Raw genomic sequence first — 26,243 nt, 5'->3', positions numbered from 1 at the left:
TTTTGTACCCAACATATCTGCCTAACTGTCCTATAAACAGAGAGGAGGTTCAGGTCTCTTAGCTGTCATCAAATATTAATACAGATCTTAAATATCTTATCTTCATTGAAAAAACAGAATATCACACACTATGTATTCAGCAGGTACTGTGACAACACTTTCTGTTGTGTTTAAGGACAGATTAAAACCAAGTAACTTGGCAGGCTACTGTTAAAATAATGATGTCATGTTTTAGCTTGTGGTTGATATAATCTTTCTCTTACATTCTACTGCTTCCATCAGAAACAGCACATTGTGGCTTTGCTGGAAACAAAAAAATGACACTACAAGCCACATTAACAATGCATCGTTAAAATCTGTCACATTTTATCTTAAAATCATTTTCACTAAAAAGAACCTACTTTTATAAATACGAGGGGCCTCAAAAATATTTTATGCACAGTCAGAATAAGAAAACTATTTTTTCTATCCTAGAAATACCTGTTTCTATAAGTTGCTGAGTACTGTCATGAAAGAGAAATGCAAGTTGTGGTATTACTCAAAACAAGCCCGTTTCCCCAACACCTGCATTTTTATGTCAGCATGTGTCATGATCCCTGAGATACAGACCTCTACTGATCTGCAACCATATCTTATTTAAGAATACCTCATAAGGATCTGGTAGGAAGCCTACAGACTGTAGAACCATGCTGCAAACTGGGTAAGAGTTCTGCACTAACCAGAAACAACTGAAACATGGTGACATTTGAACAGTGGAAAACTGGTTGTCCTTTCATTTCAGGTCCTTCAAACTACTGAAAAAGACTGCTCAGAGACTGCAGAAACAGTGTAATTTGATTATGGTAAATCAAACACACCTTTTATTTGACGTCAACACTATACAAGCAATACGTATCAACAAAAGCACCTTTCTAGCTAGCAAAATGTTAAGAATATAAATTAATTATCTTCTACTGATCCATTCAATGAAAGAATTTTATATATTTACTCATCCATTCAATAAAGAATATTACATGTTTAGTTTACTCCGCACCACCTAAGTGGTCTGTTTACTTCTTTGCAATTAAGTGATATTGAAATCAATGCTTTATGCATTTTCAATGTATTTTTAATATATTAAATTTAGAAATAAATTAGTTGCTTGAACACCAAAGTCTGCTGAGGAAAATATCTTTAAACATAAATACTTAAGACCCTAAAAACCTGCTGGATGTTATTAAATTATTTTTTTTATAGCACACTATGTTCTGTTGTGAAAAATCAATTCTGCCTTCTTCATATACTCAACTAAATTTTCAGCTATGAATCACAATCTCACTGACGTCAAGTAAGACTTTGTGCTCTCCTGTTAGACTTACTTCATCAGTTTTATCCCATTGTTTGCACATCTTTTTGAAAACCATTTTGGAAAAACTTATTTTGACTTGTTTTCAACTACTGATAACAGCTCTGGCATAAAACCACACCACTACTTCAAATACTCTTTTGTTGAAAAACAAAGGAAAATAATCTTTTGAACAGAATTGCATTAAGATATTTTAAAAAGAGTGTAGCAAAAATGATTCCGTACAATAAAGTAAATCTCATAATCAAATACAAAAAATAAATCTCATTATCACAGAAAGTGATAAGAAGGTTTTTTGCTTTTTTTCAGGAAGGAGATGAATGACTGAATTCTAAACATCATGTTCCTGTCTTTGAAGCTCCCGGTCACTGTCTCATGAAGAGTTTGCCATACATTTGCCAACATTAAAGCTCAAATATTAGAATTTGCCTCAAGACAATTAAATATTATTCTGAAATGAAAACTTCAATTTTCAAACCATATCAGTTACCTCCCTCTTAATTAGCTTCTTCTCCTTATCCAGACAGAGTAAGTATCCATACAGCTTCTAGGTCATAACTGGTATTACAAAACTAATATGAAGATGCTATCTCATTATGAAAAATGTGATACTAATGATCAAAATTACCAATTACAGAAGCAACTGCCCAGTGTAGCAATACAAGATGAGAAACATTGCTAGAGCCTATCCATCAAGTTCTAATGCAGAAGTACTGAAAAGGAATCAATAGGATACCACTCTGTTGTCATTACAAAATCAAAAAAATATTTGATGTGTGTAAGAAACCCCGGGATCACTACTTTGTAGTTAGTGTCCATAAAGAACCTGGCTTCTTCTTAGTAACCAATATGTGAATTTTTTCTCTTCCATGTTTAAAAGAACCATTTTTATAAGTCAATATTCTACCATATGACTCAGCTGAGAAACAGTGCTTCAGGGAAAGACTTTACTGACTAGCATGTAATACCTGTTGCTTTTTATTTAGGCAAACACTTATTCAGCACACTGCATGCAGAAGACTGCAGCAGTTCTGGGTAAACTCAACACATACAGTGATTTAATTACTAATTCCTAACGTTAAGAAACAGCCCCTGGGAAACCACCCAAGACATTTTTATCCAGAAGCACTATGACTACCATATTATTAATTAAAATTTGGTAGAAGTGCCACAGATACGTAAGAATCTCAAAAACAGTTACTCAAAATCTCATAGGGTGGAGAAAGTAGAAGCTAGGCTACAAATAGACTATCAAGAAAAGGAAATTAAGGAGTGAAAGAAACAAGCCTAAGGGTACTTTGAAATTACAAAGAGGAAAGAGGGACTAATAACAGGTACAACTCAAAATGTATCGTTATTTTTCAAAAAGGGATTCACTGTCATGCAATTAAGAAGGAAGGTGAAAAGAAACCAACACATAATATGTGTAATCTTGCTGGATGTAGAATCTGGACAATTAAAGCAGCATTTACCTGCTTACCACTGCTGTTCCCAAAGTGAGAAAATGCTCATTTGCCATACAAATAAAATTAACGACACTGAGGTCAAACCACCAGTAAACAGAGAAGCAGGAGAGCATCTACGGGAGACAAATGGAAATCTTTCTTTCACTTAAGATAGTGGCGCTATAAAAAGCTTTCAGACAAACTGCCAAAACTTCATATTGTATACTGTGTTTGAAATGTCTGCATCCTTGATGATGAAGGAGAAATGCTACTGTATTTTTTGCTTGACACTCTAAGTGCATTTTTATCAAGAGCAGACTGAGGGATGTTGACAATCTACCCAACTATCAATTGGTTTCCAAATCCTTTATTTTCAGTCTTCTGTTTCTCCTCAGTATTATTCAGAGTTCAGAGTGACACAATCATATTTATTTTCTGTTTCAGGTACAGATGAGTCTTTCTTCTGTTCTTTCTTCTGTAATTCTTTCTTCCCTGTGGGTATTCCCAAACCTATGCTGACAAACTTGTTTTCAGTCTGGAGGGCTCATATGAAACTTATTATCAGAAGTATCTTAATCTTTGTTTGAGACATGGGTGTTGAACAGCTGCCTGGCTAGCATTGTACAATGTAATGTGGAAGCATAAACTGCACCAGGAAAGCCTAATCAGGTTTATTAAAGCAACAAAAATGTTACCTAAATTATTTAAATAGCCTAACACCAGCAATTGGCAGAATTACTGTTTTTGGTAACATGTTCTGTGCACATTGTTATTCATCTCCCTCAGAAACTTAAAGATTGCAAATATAACACAACTTTTTGCTATTTAGTTGAAAACTTGTATCTTTTAATATACACACATATGGAATTAGCAAGGAAGCTAATGAACAAATATTAATAACTGCTCAAGCAGTGTATCTTACACTCACAGCTTGGTTATCATAGACGCTTTTTAGATCCCGCCTTAGACACTCCATTTAGGATCAGGAGAGCGAATTTCTGCAGGTGAACCATCTCAGACAGACTCAGAATGACCTTGGTGACAAGGTCAGACTGGACACCAAAGTTGTACACAGATCCACTGAAAAGCAAATTGATCCACTAGCGTTCTGTTGCTTAAAAAGGCATCTCTTTGAGGTATTACTTGAGCAGAAAGAAGCATTACCTTTTAACATATGATTATGCTTTTATGCAGATAAACCATATGTTTGTAGTCTGATATTTTGTTTTCCATATTGCTACTGCTAGATTGCAAGGATTAAGGGGGACTGTAAGAGTACTTTAACCTCCAGGTTGGTCCACATTCCAGCAATATGAATTTTGGCTGTGCAGAAACCTGCTGGGTGGTTTCCACCCAGCAACAGACTTCTTGAAGTTCCTCTACATCAGAGATACCACGGGTATCTCTTGGTTTATACATTGGTATAAACTTGTAAGAGTTTATACCAATGTATAAACTTCTTACAAGCCACTCAGAAGAAACATCACAGAAAACAGGTTGGCATGTGATACTTTCTTTAATATGCATAATCTCATTTTACATTATAATACTACAAACCAATTTTCTTTGAAACAAGTCTACAAAATCTTCATTAATGGATCCTGAAAATATTTAAGTGAGATACTTAATGCTAAAGGTATATTTGACATAAGATTTACATAATGCTCTTCCTGACAAGTCAGATGATCTACTGAACATCTTTACCACAATATCAAAAACTGGCCAATCATTCAGGTCAAGGAATATATATTGAAAAGCTCAACTCATTCCAGCATTCACTCATGTTCTTTGGGATTTGAGGTGGCATACAACAGCTGCCATGAGGTGGGTAATCCAAAGAAGGACACTGCTCCCTTGCTGTTTTGTTTGCTTTAAACAGCAAACTGAACTCTACTTTGAAGATGAAGCTTCAATATTACCTTCACTATCACACCAATTTTTAACTCCTGAACACATACCCTGTGGGGCTGGCCCACAAATAGAGAAAGCTTCTGGTGCAGATGCAGGCTCTGCTAAAGTTAGTGGATGTTGCTCTGTAACGCCCTGTCCAAGCTTGATTACCCGCAGTGTATACTGACGCAGTTCAGCAACTATTGTACTTCTGCCTTTTATTCATATCAATCTCTTTTGGTTCCCCTATTTTTAAACACACTTTTAAATAAATGTGCAGCTGATATGTGTTGTGACACTTATTAGCCATAGAATCATAGAATATGCTGAGCTGGAAGGGACCCATCAGGATCAACAAGTCCAACTCCTGGCCTTGCATGGAACAGCGCATGACATGTGCCTGACAGCATTGTCCAAATGCTTCTTGAACTCTGTCAGGCTGTGACCACTTCTCTTGGGAGCCTGGTCCAGTGCCCAATCATCCTCTGGGTGAAGAACCTTTTCCTGGTATCCAACCTAAACCTCCCTCACCTCAGCTTTATGCCGTTTCCTCGAGTCCTGTCCCTGGTCACCACAGAGGAGAGATCAGTACCTGCCCCTCTACTTCCCCTCACAAGGAAGTTGTAACTGCAGTGCGGTCTCCTCTCAGTCTCCTCTTCTCCAGGCTGAATAGACAAAGTGACCTCAGCTGCTCCTCACATGGCTGCCTCTCAAGGCCCTTCACCATCTTTGTTGCCCTCCTTTGGACACGCTCTAATATTTTAATGTCTTTTTTTACATTGTGGCACCCAAAACTGCCCCCAGCACTCGAGGTGAGGCTGCCCCAGTGCAGAGCAGAGCAGGACAATCTCCTCCCTTGCCAGGCTGCAATGCTGTGCCTCATGCCCCCCAGGACAGGCTTGGCACTCCTGGCTGCCAGGACGTGGTAGTAAGCAAGTCTCCGTTGTCAATGGACTTCTGATGTTAATTCTGGTCCCCTTTCAGGTCTTTTCATCTTATTAAATGCAAAACACTCAACACTGACCAAACTCTGGGTAACAAGTAAATTCTGTTTCTGTAATTTCTGTGTACTTCAAGGAAAAGATAAGTGCTTGAGTACATGTTCATGTAAGAAGAACTAGACCTAGATACAGTGTTTCATCTGTATTAAGTAGTTTTCAAACTTCACTATTTTTGATGTATCAATAGAACTACATTAAATCCCTTATTTTAATGTCTTAGCTACCTATAATTACTAAAACCCTATTCAAATCACAAAAGGAATTTTTCAAAATTCATTAAAATACAATTTCTTCTCTGAAATCAAAGTCATTTAAACTCCATTCCGATACAGTGTTTTCCTTCACTTATTGGTTTTAAATAAATATATATTAATATGTACAAAAGCAAGAAATTAAATGCACATATTTCACCAAGATGCATCTTAATCCATATAGAACTGAAAAAAATGAGGATAATAATAGTGCCTTTTCTTAATCTAGTATCAGTGAAGAACATCCATTCTTTTTATTGCTAGAGAAAGTCAGATGTAGTGCTCATGTAAAGATAATTCAAAGCAGAGTTCTGTTTGGACTGTGAAAATGACACATAAATTCTTTATGCATGGTCATACTGGAATTGACTTAAAGCCAAATAAGCATCTGAGTCTTGCTTTGAATACTGGTTGATTGACTGCTGTTGTAAACCATTTAATGGGACCCACATTCAAAACGCTGCTGAAAGACTGTCTCATTTTAGCAATCTGAGATGTCAGTAACAACACAAGTTCAAGAAGACAGATTTAAATAAATGTTTGGGAAAGACATATATACCAAATATACTACTAAGCAGATTCTTTTTTTGTAATGAGTTATATACCAAATTCCTTAATCATATTCCAGAATAGTCTGAAGAATATTTGTAAATAGCAGAGCCTCAGTTTCACCCAAATCAAGAATTTTATACCATGTTAAATGATCCTGTAATTTCTCTTTCTCAGTCATTTGGATGCATATAAATAATATTTAAATGCACACACACGTACAGAAGACATTATATATATAGTTATATGCACATAGATAAACATAACTATGAGACATACATTACACAAGGTAATAAATATTATAAGACAGATATATAGATAAATAAATATGCATAAATGTATCTAATTTTGATTTTGACTGATCTGGATTTTGCAATAGTTTTGCCACATGCTATACTTTTTTCCTCTGTACCGCTTTCAATTTTTTTGGTAACAATTCAGCTAATCTAAATAAAGGTGACCCTAAGCACAAACAAAACATTAACAGCAACTAAAATTTGTGAGGTGCCTGGCATATTTAAGTATTTAATTAAAAGTCCTCAGAACAATTCTCAAGACCAGTAAGCACTTCCAGCAGCAATGCTGCAGCACAAAGGAGTCACCACAAGGGAGAAACCAAGTCGTCACCTACATGTAGTCCTGAAATCAGCACTAACTTCTAACAGTGGTATTTCTGTTCAGACAAAGCAGGAAGACACAACTCTGATTTCTAGCACTGTAATAATCTAGCAAGGTGTCAGTACAATATTTAAGGTCTAATGGTATTCTGAAGACTTATTATCAAATCTGTGGTACCACTTGGAATTCTCTCTGTACATGAATGTAGTCCAAGTAAGGTCACATCTCTGCCATACCAGAGACATTTCACTTAGCTTTAATCATCTGTAAGTACTGTGTCTAATCTGCCTTAGTCACACAGCCTGTCTTTAAAGTCAACAGAGAGATGAGCAGCTCTGGGGAGAGATATATCTCACTTATCTTAAACACTCATTTAGGATGAGAAATGGAACAGGATTCTGGAGATGGATAATTGAACATAAACTTTAGCTATCAGTGAGAACCACTGCACAGAGTTCCTGCAGAGCCAAGGCTGAGGGAGAGACTTCTGTCAGACTCCACGGATCTTGTAAGAATTGCCTAACACACACTCCAGAAAAAATGGCTTTTTGCACATGTAACTCAGAGACACAACTGACCAGAAGAAAATTATTATGTACTTACCAAAAACAATGGAGGACTCACAGTAGTAGTAACCATTTGGCTGCTTTTTTTTCAACATGGAGCAAAGATCAAAGCGGTGCAAGATCTCATCTCCAAAATAATGGTTTTTGAAATCTTCATACAGACTAGAGTCAATTTTTTTCACCTTTAAAAAGCAACATAAAATTCATTCTACTTGGAGACTGAATTTTCATATTTAATTCCTATAGTTTTCATTTTAACCATAAGTACATTTAGTATGGAAACGTACTTCAAGATGCAGAAAGACTACAGAAATAATCATATGGCAAATCTTCCATTTTAGAGAAGCACTGTATACTGCAGAAGTTAACAATGAAACAGAAGTATCATTAGTCCTCCTTTCTATCACTTCATTTTCAGTCCTGTAGGAAACAAACAGACATACACAATGCTACAGCTGCTTTAACTTCCAGTGGTTTGCAACAGTGTTCATGGAACATGTAACTGGAAATTATTCTTGCTGTCATCACTGGGCATGCTGCTACAAAGAACAATCTCAAATGGTCATCGAGGTCAGTTTTCTGAGTCATTAAAATCAGCCCACAGGAAGAAATGGTTGTATTTTACCAGCACAAGACTTCTTTTATCTTAGTAAATTGAAAAACTTACCGGGATTTATAATATTGGAATTACTGTGCAGTTTTGCATATATGAACAGAAACATAATAAATACTCTATTAGGCTATTTTCAGAAACATTTAAGTAGTTATTTCAAGAGTTTTGGAGTCCTCATTCCATTTCATTGTCAATAAAAATATATGATCTCTGTAGAAATTCAGTCTTTTCTCTTTCAGCCTACCTCCCAATAATGCTGTTTGCTAATTAAATGTCATCATTCTATGCTAAGGAAAATTAGGAGCCTCTAGCAGCTCCAGCCCCTACTGGTGTGTTCCCTACTGCCTGGCTGCTGGAGTCCAGTCCAGCGTACGGGACCCTCAGTCTTTGATGGATGTACCTGCTGCTTTTACTTCCCAGAGACATATGCTCAAAGGACATGGACATGACTGGCTACACGGATGCCACTGCCTTCACCAGCACCTTCACATGGGGCTCACAGGAGACACAAGTGCAGGTCGCTCCTGGCAGGGACAGAAGGTCAGCCGCATAGGATATACATGACTTTCTGTCTGTGTTCACGTTTGTGCATTCCTGAAGCACCGTCATGGCCCCTCTGTTCCCCCAGGACCCCTGCCCAGATTGCCGGCCTCTCACTGAGCCCACTGGTCTCCCACTTGCTGGCTGGCCCAGCTCAAGGTTTGGCAGTGAACACCTGCACTCTCACAGACACAGTTTGGGAAGCATACAGACATTTGCCCCCGGTACCCAGCTGGACAGGAGCGCCCACGAGCCTCATTTTAAACAGGACTGGCCTTTTGCAGCCTGCACCGTCCACTCCTCTTTTTTGTTCTTCCCAGCCTCTCCCCCTGCACACGCCGCACGCATTTGCACAATCAACCTGCCAACATCCTGGACCCTCAGCTTTACATCCCCAATGGCTGCAAAGTCCCGGTTTGCCTGTGGTTTCTCGGAAACTCATCAGTGTGAAAAGTAAAGGCTACATTAGAGAAGATCAAATGTCTTCTCATTTCCTTAGTCTCTGAAATGATGACATCTAGTGGTGTATGCTTTTGATTTCAAGAAATGGAAATTTGGGAGTCTAAATCTCTGTGGAAGTCTATATTTATTCCACCCTCACAGTAATTACTTAACATTTTATGTTCTATGGCTAGACTAGTCCTTATGTACTAAGGTTATTCTGACATTAAATCATCATTCCTTGCTTTTTGGCTGACAGTTCTAGGAAATACAGTTAGACATCAATTAGTAATAAAAAAAGCTCTTTTCAGCCAGGAGAATATTTGCCAAAAGTGAAGTCTTGAGTTCCTCTGGAATGAAATGAAGAAAAGATAAAAATCACAACTTCATGCTCCAATAAAAAGATAACATTTACAAGAGATTGGGATGTTGTTTGTCAAAGACAGGTTGCTAAGGTATGAATCAAATGTGGAATGCTAAGGAATTGAGTCGTGCTTGTGATGCACTACTGAAAGGTATTTGGAAAAGCAGCCATGGGAAAATGATGATATTTTTAGTAACTGGAACAATTTCTGGAGTGCTGCTTGCAATGAGATGTGAAAGGATGAAGCAATGCAGGCACATGGGAAGGTCGTGGCTCATTTCTTAACTGAAAGGGTCTGGAACAGTAGAGATGCAAGAGGAAAGTTGTTACCACATGGGCATAGTACAGATGCTGACAATAAGATAAGCTATAATGGGGGAGGCTGAGAAACAAGAGTACTCGAGAGGACTCTTTGAAGCGTTTGGTGCTGCAAGAGGAGGAGGACGACTCTGCCTCTCGAGGAAGCACTGTAATGGATGATGCCTGTAAAGGACACGGCTGAGTAATATGCGCCTGGAGAGGCACGGCACTTGCAGGACTGCCAGAGCACCAGGAGAATGCCTTTGGCATCCCTGCAACGTCTGGTTTTCCTGCCCGTGTCTCTGGGAAGGTGCAGCCAGCGATCCCAGCAGCTGAACCCCATGCAGTCTCCGCGGCTACTGCCACAGTCAGCCTTGGGACCAGGGGCAGGAAGGCTCCAGTGGGGACAGCGCAGGTAGCAGAGACGCAAGCACTCCGGGCTCCATGTGCCAGACCCCGCAACCAAGCACACCAGCGGGGTGCTGCCCACGCGGGGCCCGCAGGCCCGGGGGCCGCTCCCGCCGGCCGGCACAGGGCCGCTGTGGGCGCGGCCCGGCGCAGAGGCGGGCCCGGGGCCCCTGACGGGCCCGCCCGACCGAGCGCCGAGCTCCCGCCCGGAGAGCAAGGGAAAGGGAACAGCACAAATACTTTGGGCTGCAGGGAGGCGCGGCAGCTGAGACGAGCTGCCCGTCTGTGGTGAGGGGTGAGTAGCGAGCAAAGAAGAGGGAAGGATTGGAAGTGAGGCGCTGACAGGGATTGGTATGCCCGATCCCTTATGACCTTCTATAGAAACTGGTGCTGTGTGATGCTGCAGCATAAATATGGGGCTGCGACCCTGAAATGATGGCCAAGTTATGGGGCTGCACTGGTGAGAGAAGCCATGGTCAGCGCAGGTGCATGTCACGAACCTCTGAGGGAGGATGATTTTCTGCATGGATATACATACCTGTGAATGTTACTGCATTTATGGGTACTTGGGTCTATATAGACTAAAAAAAAATAAAGGATACAAAGAAAAACTTTAATGCTGGTAGCTCTGTTACTCCTTCCTTGGAAGCCAGTAGTGGCTGTAATCACTGGCTGTGTCTTTTCACCTGAACATTTATACTTAATTCCTGGTAGCATCTTAGATTCTCCAGGGTTGGAAGAGTGACTTTCTGTTAACTTCTTATTGTCAATTAAAGTTACTTCTCAGGACATTTTGAATGAGTTGTGAATAAAAAAACCTCTTGCGAACAGATGAGTGCCACATCAGCCACGAGCTGTGCCTTGCCACCGGCACCTGGGCCTGAGCAAGAGGAGCAAGAGAGCTCAGAAACACATATGTCTGTTCTGTGGTATGCAGGGCAGCTGGCAATTACTTACTATGATACAGAAGATTGCTCAGTTTACTTCATGCCTGACACACCTGACAACGAAGACCTCAAGCTACTGCAAAAAGTGATTGGGGAACTTAACCCTCAATGCATAGTGACCAGTGCAAAACAGGACCAGAATATTGCCAAATTCCTGACCAACCTAACAGCTACTGCTGGTGATAAAGACATAGGAAAACCAGAAATTGTCCTGTTTCCCAACATAGATTTTGGTCTAGAAGTCAGCAAGCAAAGGATCCTGTCTAGGCAATTTCCATTTATCCCATCTCATATGACTGCCACAGAGAAAATTCTCTATTTGTCCTCAATCATCCCTTTCGAGAGTCCACTCATGATACGAGCCTTAGGAGGCCTTCTTAAGTTTCTAGACAGAAGAAGGGTTGGAGTTGAACTCGAAGACAGCAGTATAGCAGTTCCTATTTTGGCCTTTAAAAAATTTGTGCTGTCAGATACTGTGAATATGGACCAAGACACTTACTGTGTCCTGCAGATATTTAAAAGTGATATCCATCCTTCTGTGTACAAGCTATCCAGTGGAGTAAAAGAAGGATTTAGCTTATTTGGAATTTTAAACCGTTGCAGATGCAAATGGGGAGAAAAACTGCTGAGGTTGTGGCTCACACGACCTACCCGTAACCTGACAGAGCTGAACAAACGGCTGGATGTTATCAACTTCTTCCTGCTAGCTCAGAACCATGAAACAGTCCTTACTCTTCAAAACTGCCTCAAGAATATTAAAAATGTGCCTCTTATTTTAAAGAGAATGACTCTCTCCAACACAAAAGTTAGTGACTGGCACGCACTGTATAAGACAGCGTACAATGCAGTGTGCCTTAGAGACACGTGTCGTTCTCTGCCCAACACTATTGAACTTTTTCAGACTATTTCACGTGTCTTCACTGATGATCTGCGCTACATTGCTAACCTGATCAGCAAAGTGGTAGACTTTGAAGGCAGCCTCTCCGAGAACCGCTTCACTGTTAGACCCAATGTAGATGCCACGATTGATGAGAAGAAACGAAAGCTGATGGGACTGTCAGACTTCCTTACAGAAGTGGCAGAGAAAGAACTAGAGACTTTGGACAATCACATTCCCTTCTGTGCTGTAATCTACATTCCTTTGATTGGGTTCCTTCTCTCCATTCCACGCCTACCAAATATGGTGGATAAGACTGACTTTGAAATTGAAGGCTTGGACTTCATGTTCTTGTCAGACGATAAACTGCACTACAGAAGTGCCCGGACCAAGGAGCTAGACAGCCTGCTGGGTGACTTGCACTGTGAGATCAGAGACCAGGAAACACTCATCATGCACCAGCTGCAGACAAGGATCTTGGAGAAGTCTGAAGTACTTAACAGCGTGATTGAGTACGCTGCGCACCTGGATGTGCTGCTAGCCTTGGCAGCGACGGCCCGGGAGAATGCCTATTGCCGACCTCGCTTTACTCACCGCCACGGCTTCCACATCAAGGACGGAAGGCATCCGCTTATGGAACTATGTGCAAAGACTTTTGTGGCCAATCCTGTGGACAGCGGTGAGGCTACCAGACGAATAAAGATCATCACAGGGCCCAACTCTTCTGGAAAGAGTGTTTACTTAAAGCAAGTAGGTCTTATAGTGTTCCTGGCTCTAATCGGCAGTTATGTCCCTGCAGCAGAGGCAGAGATTGGAGTAATTGATGGGATTTACACAAGAATCCACAGTAGGGAATCAGTTTCTGTAGGGCTCTCCACATTCATGATTGATCTTAACCAGGTTGCCAAGGCCGTAAACAATGCCACAGAGAGGTCCCTGGTACTTATTGATGAGTTTGGTAAAGGCACCAACACACTGGATGGCCTGTCCCTTCTGGCTGCTGTCCTGAGGTACTGGATCAGACAAGGAACACAGTGTCCACAGGTCTTTGTCTCCACTAATTTTCACAGTTTAATGCAGCTAGAACTCCTGCCTGACACACCTCTTCTGGAATACCTGACCATGGAGACCCATCAGGATGGAGAGGAGTTGATATTTTTTTACCAGATCAAACAGGGCATATCCACCATTAGTCATGCTGCCAATATTGCTGCATTAGCAGGAATGCCAGCCAAAATTATTGAAAGAGGAGTGGAAGTATCAGAACTGATTCGCAATGGAAAACCTATCAAATGTCTTGATCATCCTTCAAAATATGATAGGATGGAAAAATGCAAGTCTATTGTGGAAAAGTTTCTTTGCATAGACCTTGATGATCCCCAAGTGGACTTGGAAGAGTTCATGTCTAAAGAGGTGTTGCCTTCTGCAGCCTCAGTCCTGTAGCAAGGGTATGTGTAAATACATAGACTGCATCATATCTACCATGGAAAGTCTGGTATTTTAGAGAATGATCACTATGCCATGACACCTCACAGGACATTTAGCTTATAACAAACTGTCTGTAGTTATGTCCTTCCTTCTTCTTGTTTAAACCAAGTACTTACATATCCCTGCAATATGGTGTATCAATGAGTGTATGAACAGGAAGAATTTTAAGAACCTCTTCCAGCTGTTGGGTCACTCAGTTCACGCATTTTCTGTCCCTGTTGCTGGAACCTCAGATTAAAAAAATACACTGCAGAAAAATCACAACACATTTCTACTGGTCTTAGAAGGCTATTAAAGGAACGTGTTTATTGTTTCATATTGTGCCAAAGTGACGGTTTCAGCCATTTTAGAATCAGCATAAAAGATTCCAAATAAATATGTAGCTCAGACTCTTGTACCAATAATTAAGAGTTGTCACAATACAAACCACTGATAGAGAGGCTGGCGTAAGTGACAATGCAGAGGGATTTAATGGCTCTGTGGCTTTTCTTATACCAGGTTTTCTGTCCAAATGCCAGAGATCCCAGGAGTTAGTTATAAAAAGAATGCTGGTGGTCAGATTCAGAGTCAGATTCTGAATATCAGAACACAGAAAGGATGTATCCTGGCTAATATTTCATGGAAGGTAGATAAAGGTAAATGAAACAACCAACCAGCCAAAAACTAGAAAAAATACAGAACAGCAAAAATCCCACCCTGATTGTCTCAGATGTTTTAACCAGTTAGAACACTGAACAGCTGATATTCTAGAAGATCTGTGGATTTTTAAAATCAGCATTTTAAAAACCCAACTGTCATTTCAAGCAAAATATCTTAGTTTTACTGAGAACTGTTCTCTTCTTTAAGGTTCTGTATGATACAGTTGTATCATGCATACTATGTGTCTATGACACATGGGTATAAAGGCAAAATTACAAATCTAGGCATTTAAGACAGAAATTCACATTTTTTATTCTATTTCCAGTTATTAACATTTGAGGATTAATATCACAAAGGGAGGATTCCCTTTCACTTCTCTCATAATGTAGAGGATCTTTACTGAACACAGTATTTTATGTATGCATATGCAAGAAAAATTCATTAACAAATTAATGATGCAAGATCCATATCTAAACACCATCAAAGCAATAACCTTTCTTGCAGTCAGGCAAGTGCCTGAGATTTCTCATGCAAATAAGACAGAGACATTAGATAACTTATTGTCTGCCAAAACTTGCTCTAGCCACTTACATTATGGCAAAGAAAAGACATACTACATCTCTCATCTATGTAATTTCAAGAAGCCAAAAATATTAATGTCACATAAACTGAAAGGAAATTTATGTTTAAAAAAAATTAAATCCCTTCATAATTATGAGTATTGAACATGTTATCTGGTATATCTGATTGAAGATAGCAAAAAGATGAATATCAGCATACATCAAAAAGGTCTGAAATTGGAGACACTGCTTTGGGTTTGTTTCAGTGTGGAGTTTCCTCCTTGATCATAAAGGGAACTATTTTTATTACCAAATAAGTACCTTATGCTATTTCTGTAGGAAACTGGAAAGTGACAGAAGTTTAACATAATTTACATTAAAAAATACAATAATAAATTACTGAATTGTGCATTTAATGCTATTTCCAGTGCAATCATAATAATACTGGCTGCATAATATCTGGTATCATTATGATGATACCATTGAAGTGAATGGCAACAGTGAATCAGGCCTTGAACAATACTCAGAAGTGTCGTAAATACAAATATTTCTCTCAATAATATATTCTCTTTTACTAACTATACAAGCAGCATCTTAAAGATCCACCATACAAAAGAATATAATACACAAACGATCCCTTATTTATAATTTTGGCATTTTTTGTTGTCAACCACTGTCTAGGCTAGGGATATACTCTGCACTAATTAAGCAGATGCCATCAGAGCAATTTAGCTGTCAGTCATATTCTACTTATGAAATTCATTTCACAGCATTTGCAGTTCTGGCAGTACTAGGTATCAAAGGACCTTCAAACGTCATACAGCATTTATGAAGTGCCTCACCACACACCCGGAAATAAACAGGAATCTGGACAAATGGAAAACACAGGGCTTGTGGCTGACTGGGGTCAACTTAGGAGGTGAGTGAGGGAAGCAGGAACAGAAACATTATCTTCAAATGCAGAACTCCAGTTGCTTCTTTTATTGTGCTTCGTTAGTTTCTTTGCATAGACGATAATGATACTCAGGATTCTTCTCATTCAAATAATTCTGGAAATAGCTGAACATGAGCAAGTAAATTATATCCATTTGTCTCCTTCCACAAGGACATCTATAGCATAATACACCTTCTGTTTTTGGGGAAGTGTTCAGTGGCACATCTAATCTGAGAAATGTCCAACTAAGCATGAAGAAAGAGTTGATCCCACTTCTGAGTAGGAAAATAAACCCTTTCATTTGAGAAGCTGGAGGGGGTATAGTAAACCAGATAGTTCTTTTCTAATCCACTTTATTTCACACTTCCATCCTTTATTAATATGTTTCCAAGTTTTTTAGATTTACCATTGTTAGCTTAATGATGTGCCTTCAAAGTGAAAACCTGATTTCTTGAGATCTTTACTAGTTCTGAATTCTCAAACTCTTTGCCTTGTAAATATAATTTTTAACTTTGGAAAAGTTAAAATCTCTACAGAATATATACATTTCAAAATTACTGCAGTTATATTAAGGTTTAAAAAACAGATTTTTTCTCCCCCAAAACATAACTTTGGTGGAATTTAGATATCATTGAGAGGAGGGTGACTTAACAGAATATTGTTTCAAATAAGGAAGCTTACATTTAAAAAATAAATTAATATAGTTATATAAAGCTATGGCTGAGAACTATACTCAACCACTTCAGTACTATATGCTCTTTTATAAGCTTTCTCATGTAACCTTCATCCACTTCCCTCTTCTTGCTTTTCATATTGTTGTAAGATCTGAAAATGCAATTAGACATCGTACTAAAATGTACTGCCAAATAATTATTCTTTTTATGATACATACTTTTATTTACTGTTTTCCGTAAATGCATGAAACTATCTAACTAACTGCAGGAACACAATGAAAGAAAAAATTATAGTAAAGACTGATGCTTATGCCTCATACTGAATTGACAGAGAAAAATAGACAGATTTTTAATACATAGCATCTTTCTATGCAGTAGATCATATGCATTATCCAGCATTATGGAGGGCTCAGGAAGATGATTTGGAATGACATTGACCTGGTTGTGTCAGCAGCAGTGAATATCAGAACACAGAAAGGATATATCCTGGCTAATATTTCATGGAAGGTAGATAAATGTAAATGAAAAAACCAGCTAGCTAAAAAACAGAAAAAATACAGAATAGCAAAAATCCCACCCTGATTGTCTCAGATGTTTTAACCAGTTAGAACACTGAACAGCTGATATTCTAGAAGATCTGTGGATTTTTAAAATCAGCATTTTAAAAACCCAACTGTCATTTCAAGCAAAAGCTTCTGTGAGTTTAAAAATTTAATATCTATCATATACCACCTGCATCCTATGGCTGTCTTTATTTCTATTTTAGAACAAGTACACATACCCTCAAATTTTCTTGATGTATCTCAGATCTCACTACCTTCTTTCTACTGATTTAAAAATACTACTTAATTAAAACATGCACCTTCAGCATTTTTAAAGATATTTCTAATTAATCTTTAAAGTTTAATAATTAAACTTTAACCCACTATTAAGGAAAAATCAACTTAAAATATTAGTTTTATGTACTTTAATTCTTATTTAAAATATTTTTTCTGAAAATGATTTTCCTAGTTAATGTTAAAGAATCATATAAAACATTCTATAAAATGTCAGTAAAAACATGTATGGACAATGTATTTAACCTTGTGTTAAATAATACAGTACTACAGTTAAATTTGCATGAAATAAAAAAGGTACACTAGTATTGCTTCTATAGATTTTAATTACAGTTATGTCCTATTTTCATGTATTTGTGTATTTTGTCAAAAAAACCCCAAATAAACAGCCAAAAAATAACTGCTTGCAAGAGAGAATATAGAAGATATATTAAATTATATTATATACATTTATTAATATAAGATTTCCTCATTACTCTGAAATTCACCAAAGCATATTCAGTAGGGAACTAACTGCCTACTATGCATAATCCAAACAGAAATTCTGCTGTTTATTTGCTCATTTTTTCCTATACAGTAACAAAACTCAGCAAACAAACTGCATGCATACAATCTACCCCCTAATGGGAGGTCTGCAATTCTGAACAAGTACTTTTATCTTTTGGTCTTGCCTCATTTCCCAAGAGAAAACAGACCATGATATTACTGCACTGAAAATATCAGGAGTGGTAAATTACAGTACAGGATTGCCTATACAGCAGACACATTAATTATTTCTTTAAAAACCAAGTATTAAAGTCTTATCTCTTCAGCTGGTTGCAAAGTAGCAAATATGATGCTACAGCATAAACAACACTGTCCATCTCCAAATTAAACTTTCTAGATTGCTGCTGAGCTATGTGAAATGTGAGCTCACCTGCTTACGTAGCTCTGTTGATTTTGACAACTTCATGAAGGTCAGATGTGGATTAAAAGCTCTTTCTTCTCCTGCCATGATCCCCTTTTCTTGAAATATCTTTGTCATAGTCTCTGACAGGAGGAGAAAATTAAATAAATACAAAGATACTACAAAATATAATGCTTAAAATGTGCTTTCAAATGTAATTTTAGTCATGGGTCCTTCACATGAAAGAAACAAGATGATGAGTACAAAAAGGCAGGAAGATTTCTACTTAATTTCAAAGGTGCATATTATTTCTTCAGAGGTATATATTATTTCATGTGAAAATGGATATAATACTTCATGTGAAATATCTGCAGTTAGTATCAGTAAAATAATGGCAGTTATAAAGCTTTTCATGCTGTCTGATTTTGCTATCAAAATAAAAACTCAACATTAGCAATGGTGAGGAGTCACTCTCACTAGAAGTGTGGGAAACTTCAGGAAAACTCTGAGTATGTAACAGAATTCTCAATTCAAAAACAGTATTCTGTGGTGAATGCTATTATCTCTATTTGTGTAATCTCCCACTCAGACCAAAGGAAATCTGGAAGTGAAAGCTCCAAGTTTTGGCACTGGATTTACATGCCAGCATTAGAGAACATGTCAGGTGTGCTGATGATTCTTGCTTGGGTTTTAAAGCTTCACTGTTGCTTTCTGAGCTAATTTCCTACTTTTAATGTACTTTTTCCTACTTTTATCTGTTCAGAGTTCAGGCCAAAACAACTCGACAATACTGACCTAGTTCACTATTTTTCAACTCATCTGCCCAATGTAATGTTTAATGTCTTGGAAATAAATTTTAGTGTAACTTCTGAATTATGTTCTATGGTTTTTTTAGATCAAATACTTTCAACATGAAAAATTTCTGTTTGAAAAAAGTTTTACATAAAATTGAAAAAACCTGTGGTAAAAATACTACTGGCAAATAGTGTATTTCTATTGCTGAAAACCAGAAAAAAATGCAAAACCTTAAGATTTTTGTTTCTTTACAAGTACAACTTCTAATTTTTCACTAGGTGTAGGTCTAGCTCACTCATACAATCAAACTAAAATCAAAATAGGGGAAAAATTATCAATCCTGTCACATAAATTTAATCAGCCCTTAAAAAAACAATGTATGTTCACTTAACTATATTATTTTTTGCTTCAACAGTCCTTTTTCTGACACCTGGAAGAAACAGCATCACATCAGGAAGCAAACAACACAAATCCAGCTGACCTACTTGTATTATTTTAAATTTTGTCTGTGGGAGACATTTCTACATTTACACTGAATCCCCACTGAGCTTTCTGGCTCCTGTATTCCATTCTCTGAGCAGCACAATTTGGGATTGATGTTGATGTTCCAGCAAAGGGTAAATCTTATCAGACCCAGGTTTACACTACCATGTGATGTTCTGACTCAGTCTTGTGCATAGCAGTCTTTTTTTTTCCCACTCTGAAAACTCCATTTTTTTTCTGCCATCACATCTTAGGCCATTCAGTCTTATCTGACACTCTGCAATTAGGATCTGTGCTGATGAAGATTTGCACCTCTCCAGGTGTCCCCTCCTAACTCTGGGAAGAGCTTAGTGTCAGAGCAGAGGTTTGCCAATGTGCCTCTGATCACGGGACTGCAAACCCAGGGATGTCAGCAGCACAGACCAATCACACAGTGCTGTGACTGTGTGAGAATTGGGTGGGACAGCTGGGCACCTGCACTTTACCCTGCTGAACAGAACCACCAGCCTGCCTGTCTTCGTTTGGTGTAAAATAGCTTTGTTCGATATCTGTTTGATTTATCTTTCCAAAATCCTCTTTCATACCTGGCAATTCCAATCAAGAAAAAGCAATGAAAACCTGAGTCAGAAGAGAAAAGCATGCAGAGAGAGACTGCAGTTTTAAACTTAACAGTTTTACTTATGTAGGTGTGTGTCTACACATGTTCTCAGGGCCATCAGATTTCTCGCACAGCTTTGTCATGACACAGACATACTAAACATCACAGGCTCATTGGGCTTGCTGGGACTACAGATAGCTCCAGTTTTGTAGAATTTAACATGTACAGAAAGTGTGACATGTTACTGGTTAAGGCAACTTATGAACATAATTAACACAATGCTTCTTTCTTCAACAATAATGAAAAATAGAATGAAATCTGACTAAGTGGAGGGGAAAAAAAGAAATAAAATATTTTCCTGAGAGCACAGGAAGGTTACAAGATAATGTAATGCTATTAATATCCATGAAGTTCTTTGAAGAAGTGGCTACTAGAAGGGATTTAACAGAAACTGGAAAGGACATGTGGATGCTGTGGGCAAGAGAAAGTTCTAGGCTTGTGAGACAGCATAAAAATGGATTTGTCGACTGGCAAATACACAAAAGTTAAAGTTTATGATGGAGATTACCTAAACTGAAAGAAATTAGAGGCCAGTGATGAGAAAAAGAGACAGACAATGCCCAGGAGTCTTGACAAATGAGTAGTCTCCGTATTTCCTCCAGACTTTATTACTACTTAGACTGAAAAATCAAACAAAATCTATGTTTTCCTTTATTAGCCTCAGGCTGACTGATATTTGCAGCTTCAAAGTATACCCTAGAAATGTTAAAGCTATTTTTACAAGCTCAATGACTTCCTGGAACAAGTTTTTGGACAGCTTTCAGACTGCCTTTCATGCAGTTTGAATTACTCTGTAATATCATTTTGTACCTCATTTTTATAATGTCAAAATTACTGAATGTCATCTGCCTCTTACACTGGATGCAGCTGAATCCATTAGACAACTCTTTCCCCCTAATTAGAATGGAAATGTGATATATGAAGCTTACTCAGAACCACTTTACATGGGAAAAGCTCAAAAATTCAACAGCTAGATCCATACAGAACAACTCATAGTAAAATTGCTTATTGAGCCATATTCTGTAATACAAATGGCCATCTTCTTTCCAAAGACTTCATTAGATATAGAAGCATGCTACATATGTTTATTTCCAGACTATTAATTTCTGCTTGTCTCAAAACCATGTTCCTTCAATTAAAAGGTCTGTAATTTAGAAACAGTATTCTGTCTTTTTACGATTTTTTTTTTGACTTTACACTTGGAAATGAAGAAAAGCTGAGCATGGATAACTTACCATTAGAACTATCATGTTAAGCCCTGCTAAAATTATTAAGTTCTTAGGGTTTTTCAAGAGATGGGCCAAAAGATAAGCTAGAGTCAAGCCAGTTTCCCAGTAGTTCCTGCCCTGCTCCTTGGTTGGTATGAGTTAGACTTTTCTACAGTGAGCTGTCACTGTCCCAGACCACTGCCATGTATCAGCAAGCTGTACTGTTATTTCAAGCACTCATCAGGAGTGTGCATGGGTTGTTCTGTTTCTCTCCATCACCACACACATATACATAAGAAAGATGAGCTTGTTCATAAAGTAGAATCCATGGAGCAGCTAGGCCTAGCAATCCCCACTTCCTGCACATGTCAGTACATAAGGTAAGCATTACATGACAGTGACAGTGTGAAGGTAAAGTCCTAAACTGGAAAAGAAACATAAGTAGAACTTCCTAATAAAACTTTCTTCTTAGACTGACTTCAAGCCATTCTAATACTTCCTACAAGTTTGTTATGACCACAAAAAGAAGGGGGTGATAGTACCTTCTTTTAAACCACAGTAAGCATATTGCTTCATTTCAATGAGCTATTTATCAGAGCTATTGTACCTCAGTGTAAGGCAGCACAATATGAAAAAGAATGTAGATTAAAATCTAAAACCATTTGCTGTCCTTGTTTTCAGTATGATTTCAGAGAATCATATCATCATTTCAGAGAATCATTTCATCATTTCAGAGAATACTTCCAGTCCCATCTAACTAAACAACAGCAATTTGGACTGCCACCTTTTTGTTCACTTTGTACAAATCAGTTGTTCTAATGGAAAATTACAGTACCTTTGACTTCCTAATTTTTTCATCATGTGAAATGACCTAAGAACAACTGACAAGAGGCAAAATTCATTTATCATAGCTTCAGCCATCTGTAACTAAAGTGAACTAAATTAACTGAATTAAACTATTTCCCTAGGCTGCCTGAAGGCAGGGCAATGCAATTCACCCTCAAATGGATGCTAAATGTGTGGATTCATAATTTTTAAAGAAGCTCATCCTTGATGAGCTTTAAACTATCATCCTTGTCAGAACAGACTGTTCCTCTCCAGCCCCATGCCTGCCACTGCTCCTATCTTTTCTGCCAACAGTTATGTAGCTATACAGTAAACTTCATGGGCAAGCTAAATAGGCTAAAAATTAGCTGGCAAAGGTAAAAATGTTAATTTTACCACAGCTGAATTCTCCATGTGGCTGCACAAAGGGGTCAGATTGCTTTGGGATGGTGGGCATGTAAGTTTATGCTTAAGTGAAGCTGTAATGTATCTAGAGAAGATGGGCAGTATGATTCACTTTTCATTTCTCTCACTCTCTAGTGTGGACTACTAGGAAAAATCAATTCAAAGAGATTAGACAAAATGTCATTTATACACAACTAAAGTTAAAGAAAATTACTAAGTTAGTTGTACTGCGCCAGCCTGACTGTTGTATTACAGTTCAGTCCTAACTGTATTAAAATATTTAATAATAAAATCAACATTTAATAATAATTTAATAAAATCAACATTTCTTAAAAACAAAGGACCAAAAGCAAATGAGATATTTGTATGTATAAACAGAAGAGTAACTTTTCTTTTGTGAAATACAAGCTCCCTCTCATGGTCAGACCATAACACGCATCACTAATCCATAAAATCAACATGTGCAAATCCTATAGGTAAAAAAAACAGGATTCACTTATTCACTTTTATCAGCTTCAATAGCATTTACAATGTAGTAATCAAAATAAAAACCAAGCACTTCATTACTTATACCAAATTCACTTAGTATTTGTGCTGGTTTTGGCTGGGTACTTTTCTTCTTCGTACCTAGCATAGGGTTATTTTTTGGATTTATGCTGAACAGAGGTTTGATCAGTCAGGGATGTCTTGGTTACTACTGAGCAACACTTGCACAGAGGCAAGACCTTTCCTGTTTCTCAGCCCACCTCTCCAGCAAGCAGGCTGGAGGTGCACAAGGAACCACACAAGAGGGGACATAGCTAGGACAGCTGACCTCAACTGACCACAGAGATATTCCATTCTGTAGGGTGTCGCCCTCAGCATATATAGTGCTGGGGAATTAAGAATGAAGGAGGACGGCATTTGTCTTCCCAGGTTACTCTTATACATGGAGCCCTGCTCTCCTGGAGATGGCTGAATATGTGCCTACCCATGGGAAATGGTGAATGAATTCTTTTTTTGCTCTGCTTGAGTGCACGGCTTTCGCTTTCCCTATTACGCTGTCTTTATGTCAACCCACAAGTTCTCACTTTTACTCTTCCAACTCTCTCCCCTAAATGGCTGGGGAAGAGTGAGTGAGTGAGTGAGTGGCAGTGCAGGACTGAGCTGCCAGCTGGGACTAAACCATAACAGTCCTTCAAATGTTCTGTGGTGCAGCAAAGCGGAAGAAAGAGTTTTTTAAAATGTCCGGTAATTGTACCTGTCACTGTAAGCGCACAATTTCTAAAAAGACTTTGACAAAGAGTTATCAAAATACTCCTCAAACCTCTGTCAGAACTGTTTGGCACTATTCCTGGTAGATAATTAAATGATGCTAATATCTTTTAATGGATTTTTGGGAAGTAACTAGGAAATCAGAACAAACAGAAGATTCACATTAGCTCTGCTTTTCCTGGACTTCCCTCTCTGGCAAACCTACATCTACACCGGTATTAGCAGACACAGAATGACCACATTCAGATGTTATCATCAAACAATTTAATATGTAATATAATTTACAGAACTAAATGGTTTCCTAGCATTTAGAAGGTAATTTAACTTCATCTATTTTCTATTGACTATGTTATCAATATTTCTATTCAAATGTCAATATTTCTATTCTATGTTATCAATATTTCATTGATGTATGACACAAAATAACAACATTAAATCAAAATTCACCTTAGAACATAGCAAAACCCATACATAATCTTGAAGTAGCAAAACAGTGATTCCTTAATAAATTCAACTGAGGTCTTTGTAAAAGGTCAAACCAGCTGCACTTCAGAAATGCAACTAATGAATTGCTAGAGAAAACACTGTATTAATGAAGACTTTTTCAATTTTTCCATCGATACTGGACTGCAAAGAGATAGTGTGACAGCAGCAGTCCTTGCTACTCTGCAAAATGGGTTATTGCTCTATTAAAAAATGGTGTGACCTCGGATTCCTCAGAACACAAAAGATAATTCATCAATACTGAAAAACTCTTTTAAAGAATCTTTCCAAGGAATAGTTGGAATTGCCGGGATAGTTTTAAAGGACACCACTGAATTACAGACAGTACTGTTCTTTGAGAATTTTTATTAAATATCTGTAAACAACATAGTTTAAGTACAGACTCATAGGCAGATAAAAATGGGACCAAAACAAAGGTAGCATGGAGTCTTTACATCCCAATTACAAATTTGCACTGTTTTTCACATATACTAAATAAAAAGTTACCAGAGAACAGTACTGTCTGTCTGTAATTTATTTAACATCATTTTGAAATATGCAAAGTAGGCTAGGAAATTAATTATGTAGCATTTACAGTTGTTAAAGGTAAATTAATATTGACTAAATTAGCACCAACTTGTCTTTGTGCTTCACTCTTATTTAGGTTGTTGAGAAGTCTTTACAACACTTCAACTAGATTGACAAGTTGTACCTGCTATTTCCTTAAGTAGTGTTGTATGATCATTTTCTGCCAAATTCACAAATCCAACTTGATTTCTGAAGTGATCAATTCCTTGAAAAGACAAATCCACTCTTTTTCCTTTCAGGAGATCATCTAAAAAAACCTTGCTGTCTGAAAGAGCACCAACTGCTCTGTTGAGAGGAAAGAAAAGACCAATGTCAAATGTATTTCTGCTGTTAATATTGCTATTAGTCATTATATCAATAAATGTAACAAATATTTTTAGTAGCAATTTATTATCTACTGTAGTACTTTTGCACTACTTTCTATCAATACAGTTGTTGTTGTTATTATTATTATTACGACATTTTATAAAGGTAAAGTGGCTCATACACTGTGCTGTAAAACGAAACAAATAATAAAGGGAGACTTAGCAGTGGGTGTAATTCCTTAAAGGAGTTTATCTCAGTCCTCAAGGTAACTAAGATGAACTAAGATTTGACGAAGATTCTTCTTCAGTCAAAGTTACTACAGTGTTAATTAAATTATAAACAGATGTGACATTACATATATAATGATAAAATTATATGGAAATAACAATTAAGCTCATGGAAATTTATTTAAAGAGGTACTATCTCAATTTATGTTTACTTTCTGTAAGAGCTAAGAGGTGTGCACACAGTAACTGCAATAACAGGGTACAAACCTTTTAATAATCGCCTTAGTAAGCCACATCAAGTGTATGTACAATTACATGAAATAATTGTTTTGACCCACATTAAAAGTGATTTAAATTCTAAACAAAAACACATAAACATTTTAGTGTTTTCTAAAAGATTTCTCACATCTCACAGTTTTAATTCTAGTCAATTAACCTGAATTTAATCTTTTCTCCAAATCGATGCAGACTTCATAAACGCTAGATGGCAGTAATAGGTTAAAAATGCTCAAAAGAGGTATTTTTACTTTTTCTGTTCTAGCTGAATAAAACACCAATCACCAAACAAAACAAACACCAATTTCTACAGACTAAATTATTTCATTGAAGCTGGTACAATTCCAAGAATCTCTACACATTCCCATTGTGTTTAACAAGCTGGACTCTGGATGTGAATTGTGCATTAACAGGAACCTAGGCCAAGTTAAGAAACACACGAAGGTTGATTACATGAGAAAATACCCTTCATTGATAGAGCCCTCCTGTAGTCTTTCTAGAGGGCCTTAATCTATAAGCTAGAAGTACTTTAGCTCCTTTTAAACACCAATGCCATTACTTGT

General features: G+C 37.6%; 2 protein-coding genes across 3 annotated transcripts in view; one reads left to right on the top strand and one right to left on the bottom strand.

Annotated features, from left to right (window-relative positions):
- Positions 1 to 26,243, bottom strand: part of AKAP7 (A-kinase anchoring protein 7) — an 81,864-nt gene that overhangs the window by 41,175 nt on the left and 14,446 nt on the right. For both annotated transcript variants that reach the window (XM_041469873.1, XM_041469874.1), the window contains exons 5-7: positions 24,996 to 25,156; positions 18,203 to 18,315; positions 7,703 to 7,847 (exon numbers count right to left, since the gene is read on the bottom strand). In XM_041469873.1, coding sequence (XP_041325807.1) covers positions 7,703 to 7,847; positions 18,203 to 18,315; positions 24,996 to 25,156 — 419 coding nt within the window. The remainder of the gene's footprint in view (positions 1 to 7,702; positions 7,848 to 18,202; positions 18,316 to 24,995; positions 25,157 to 26,243) is intronic.
- Positions 11,163 to 13,598, top strand: MSH5 (mutS homolog 5). Its single transcript, XM_041469872.1, has one exon. The coding sequence runs from the start codon at positions 11,163 to 11,165 to the stop codon at positions 13,596 to 13,598; it is 2,436 nt and encodes an 811-aa protein (XP_041325806.1).

This window comes from Pyrgilauda ruficollis, unplaced genomic scaffold (assembly GCF_017590135.1).
Source record: "Pyrgilauda ruficollis isolate IOZ18807 unplaced genomic scaffold, ASM1759013v1 scaffold24, whole genome shotgun sequence".
NCBI classification, from domain to species: domain Eukaryota; kingdom Metazoa; phylum Chordata; class Aves; order Passeriformes; family Passeridae; genus Pyrgilauda; species Pyrgilauda ruficollis.
The sequence above is the reverse complement of the archived record's forward strand: the minus strand, read 5'-3'. Positions and strand labels throughout refer to the sequence as shown.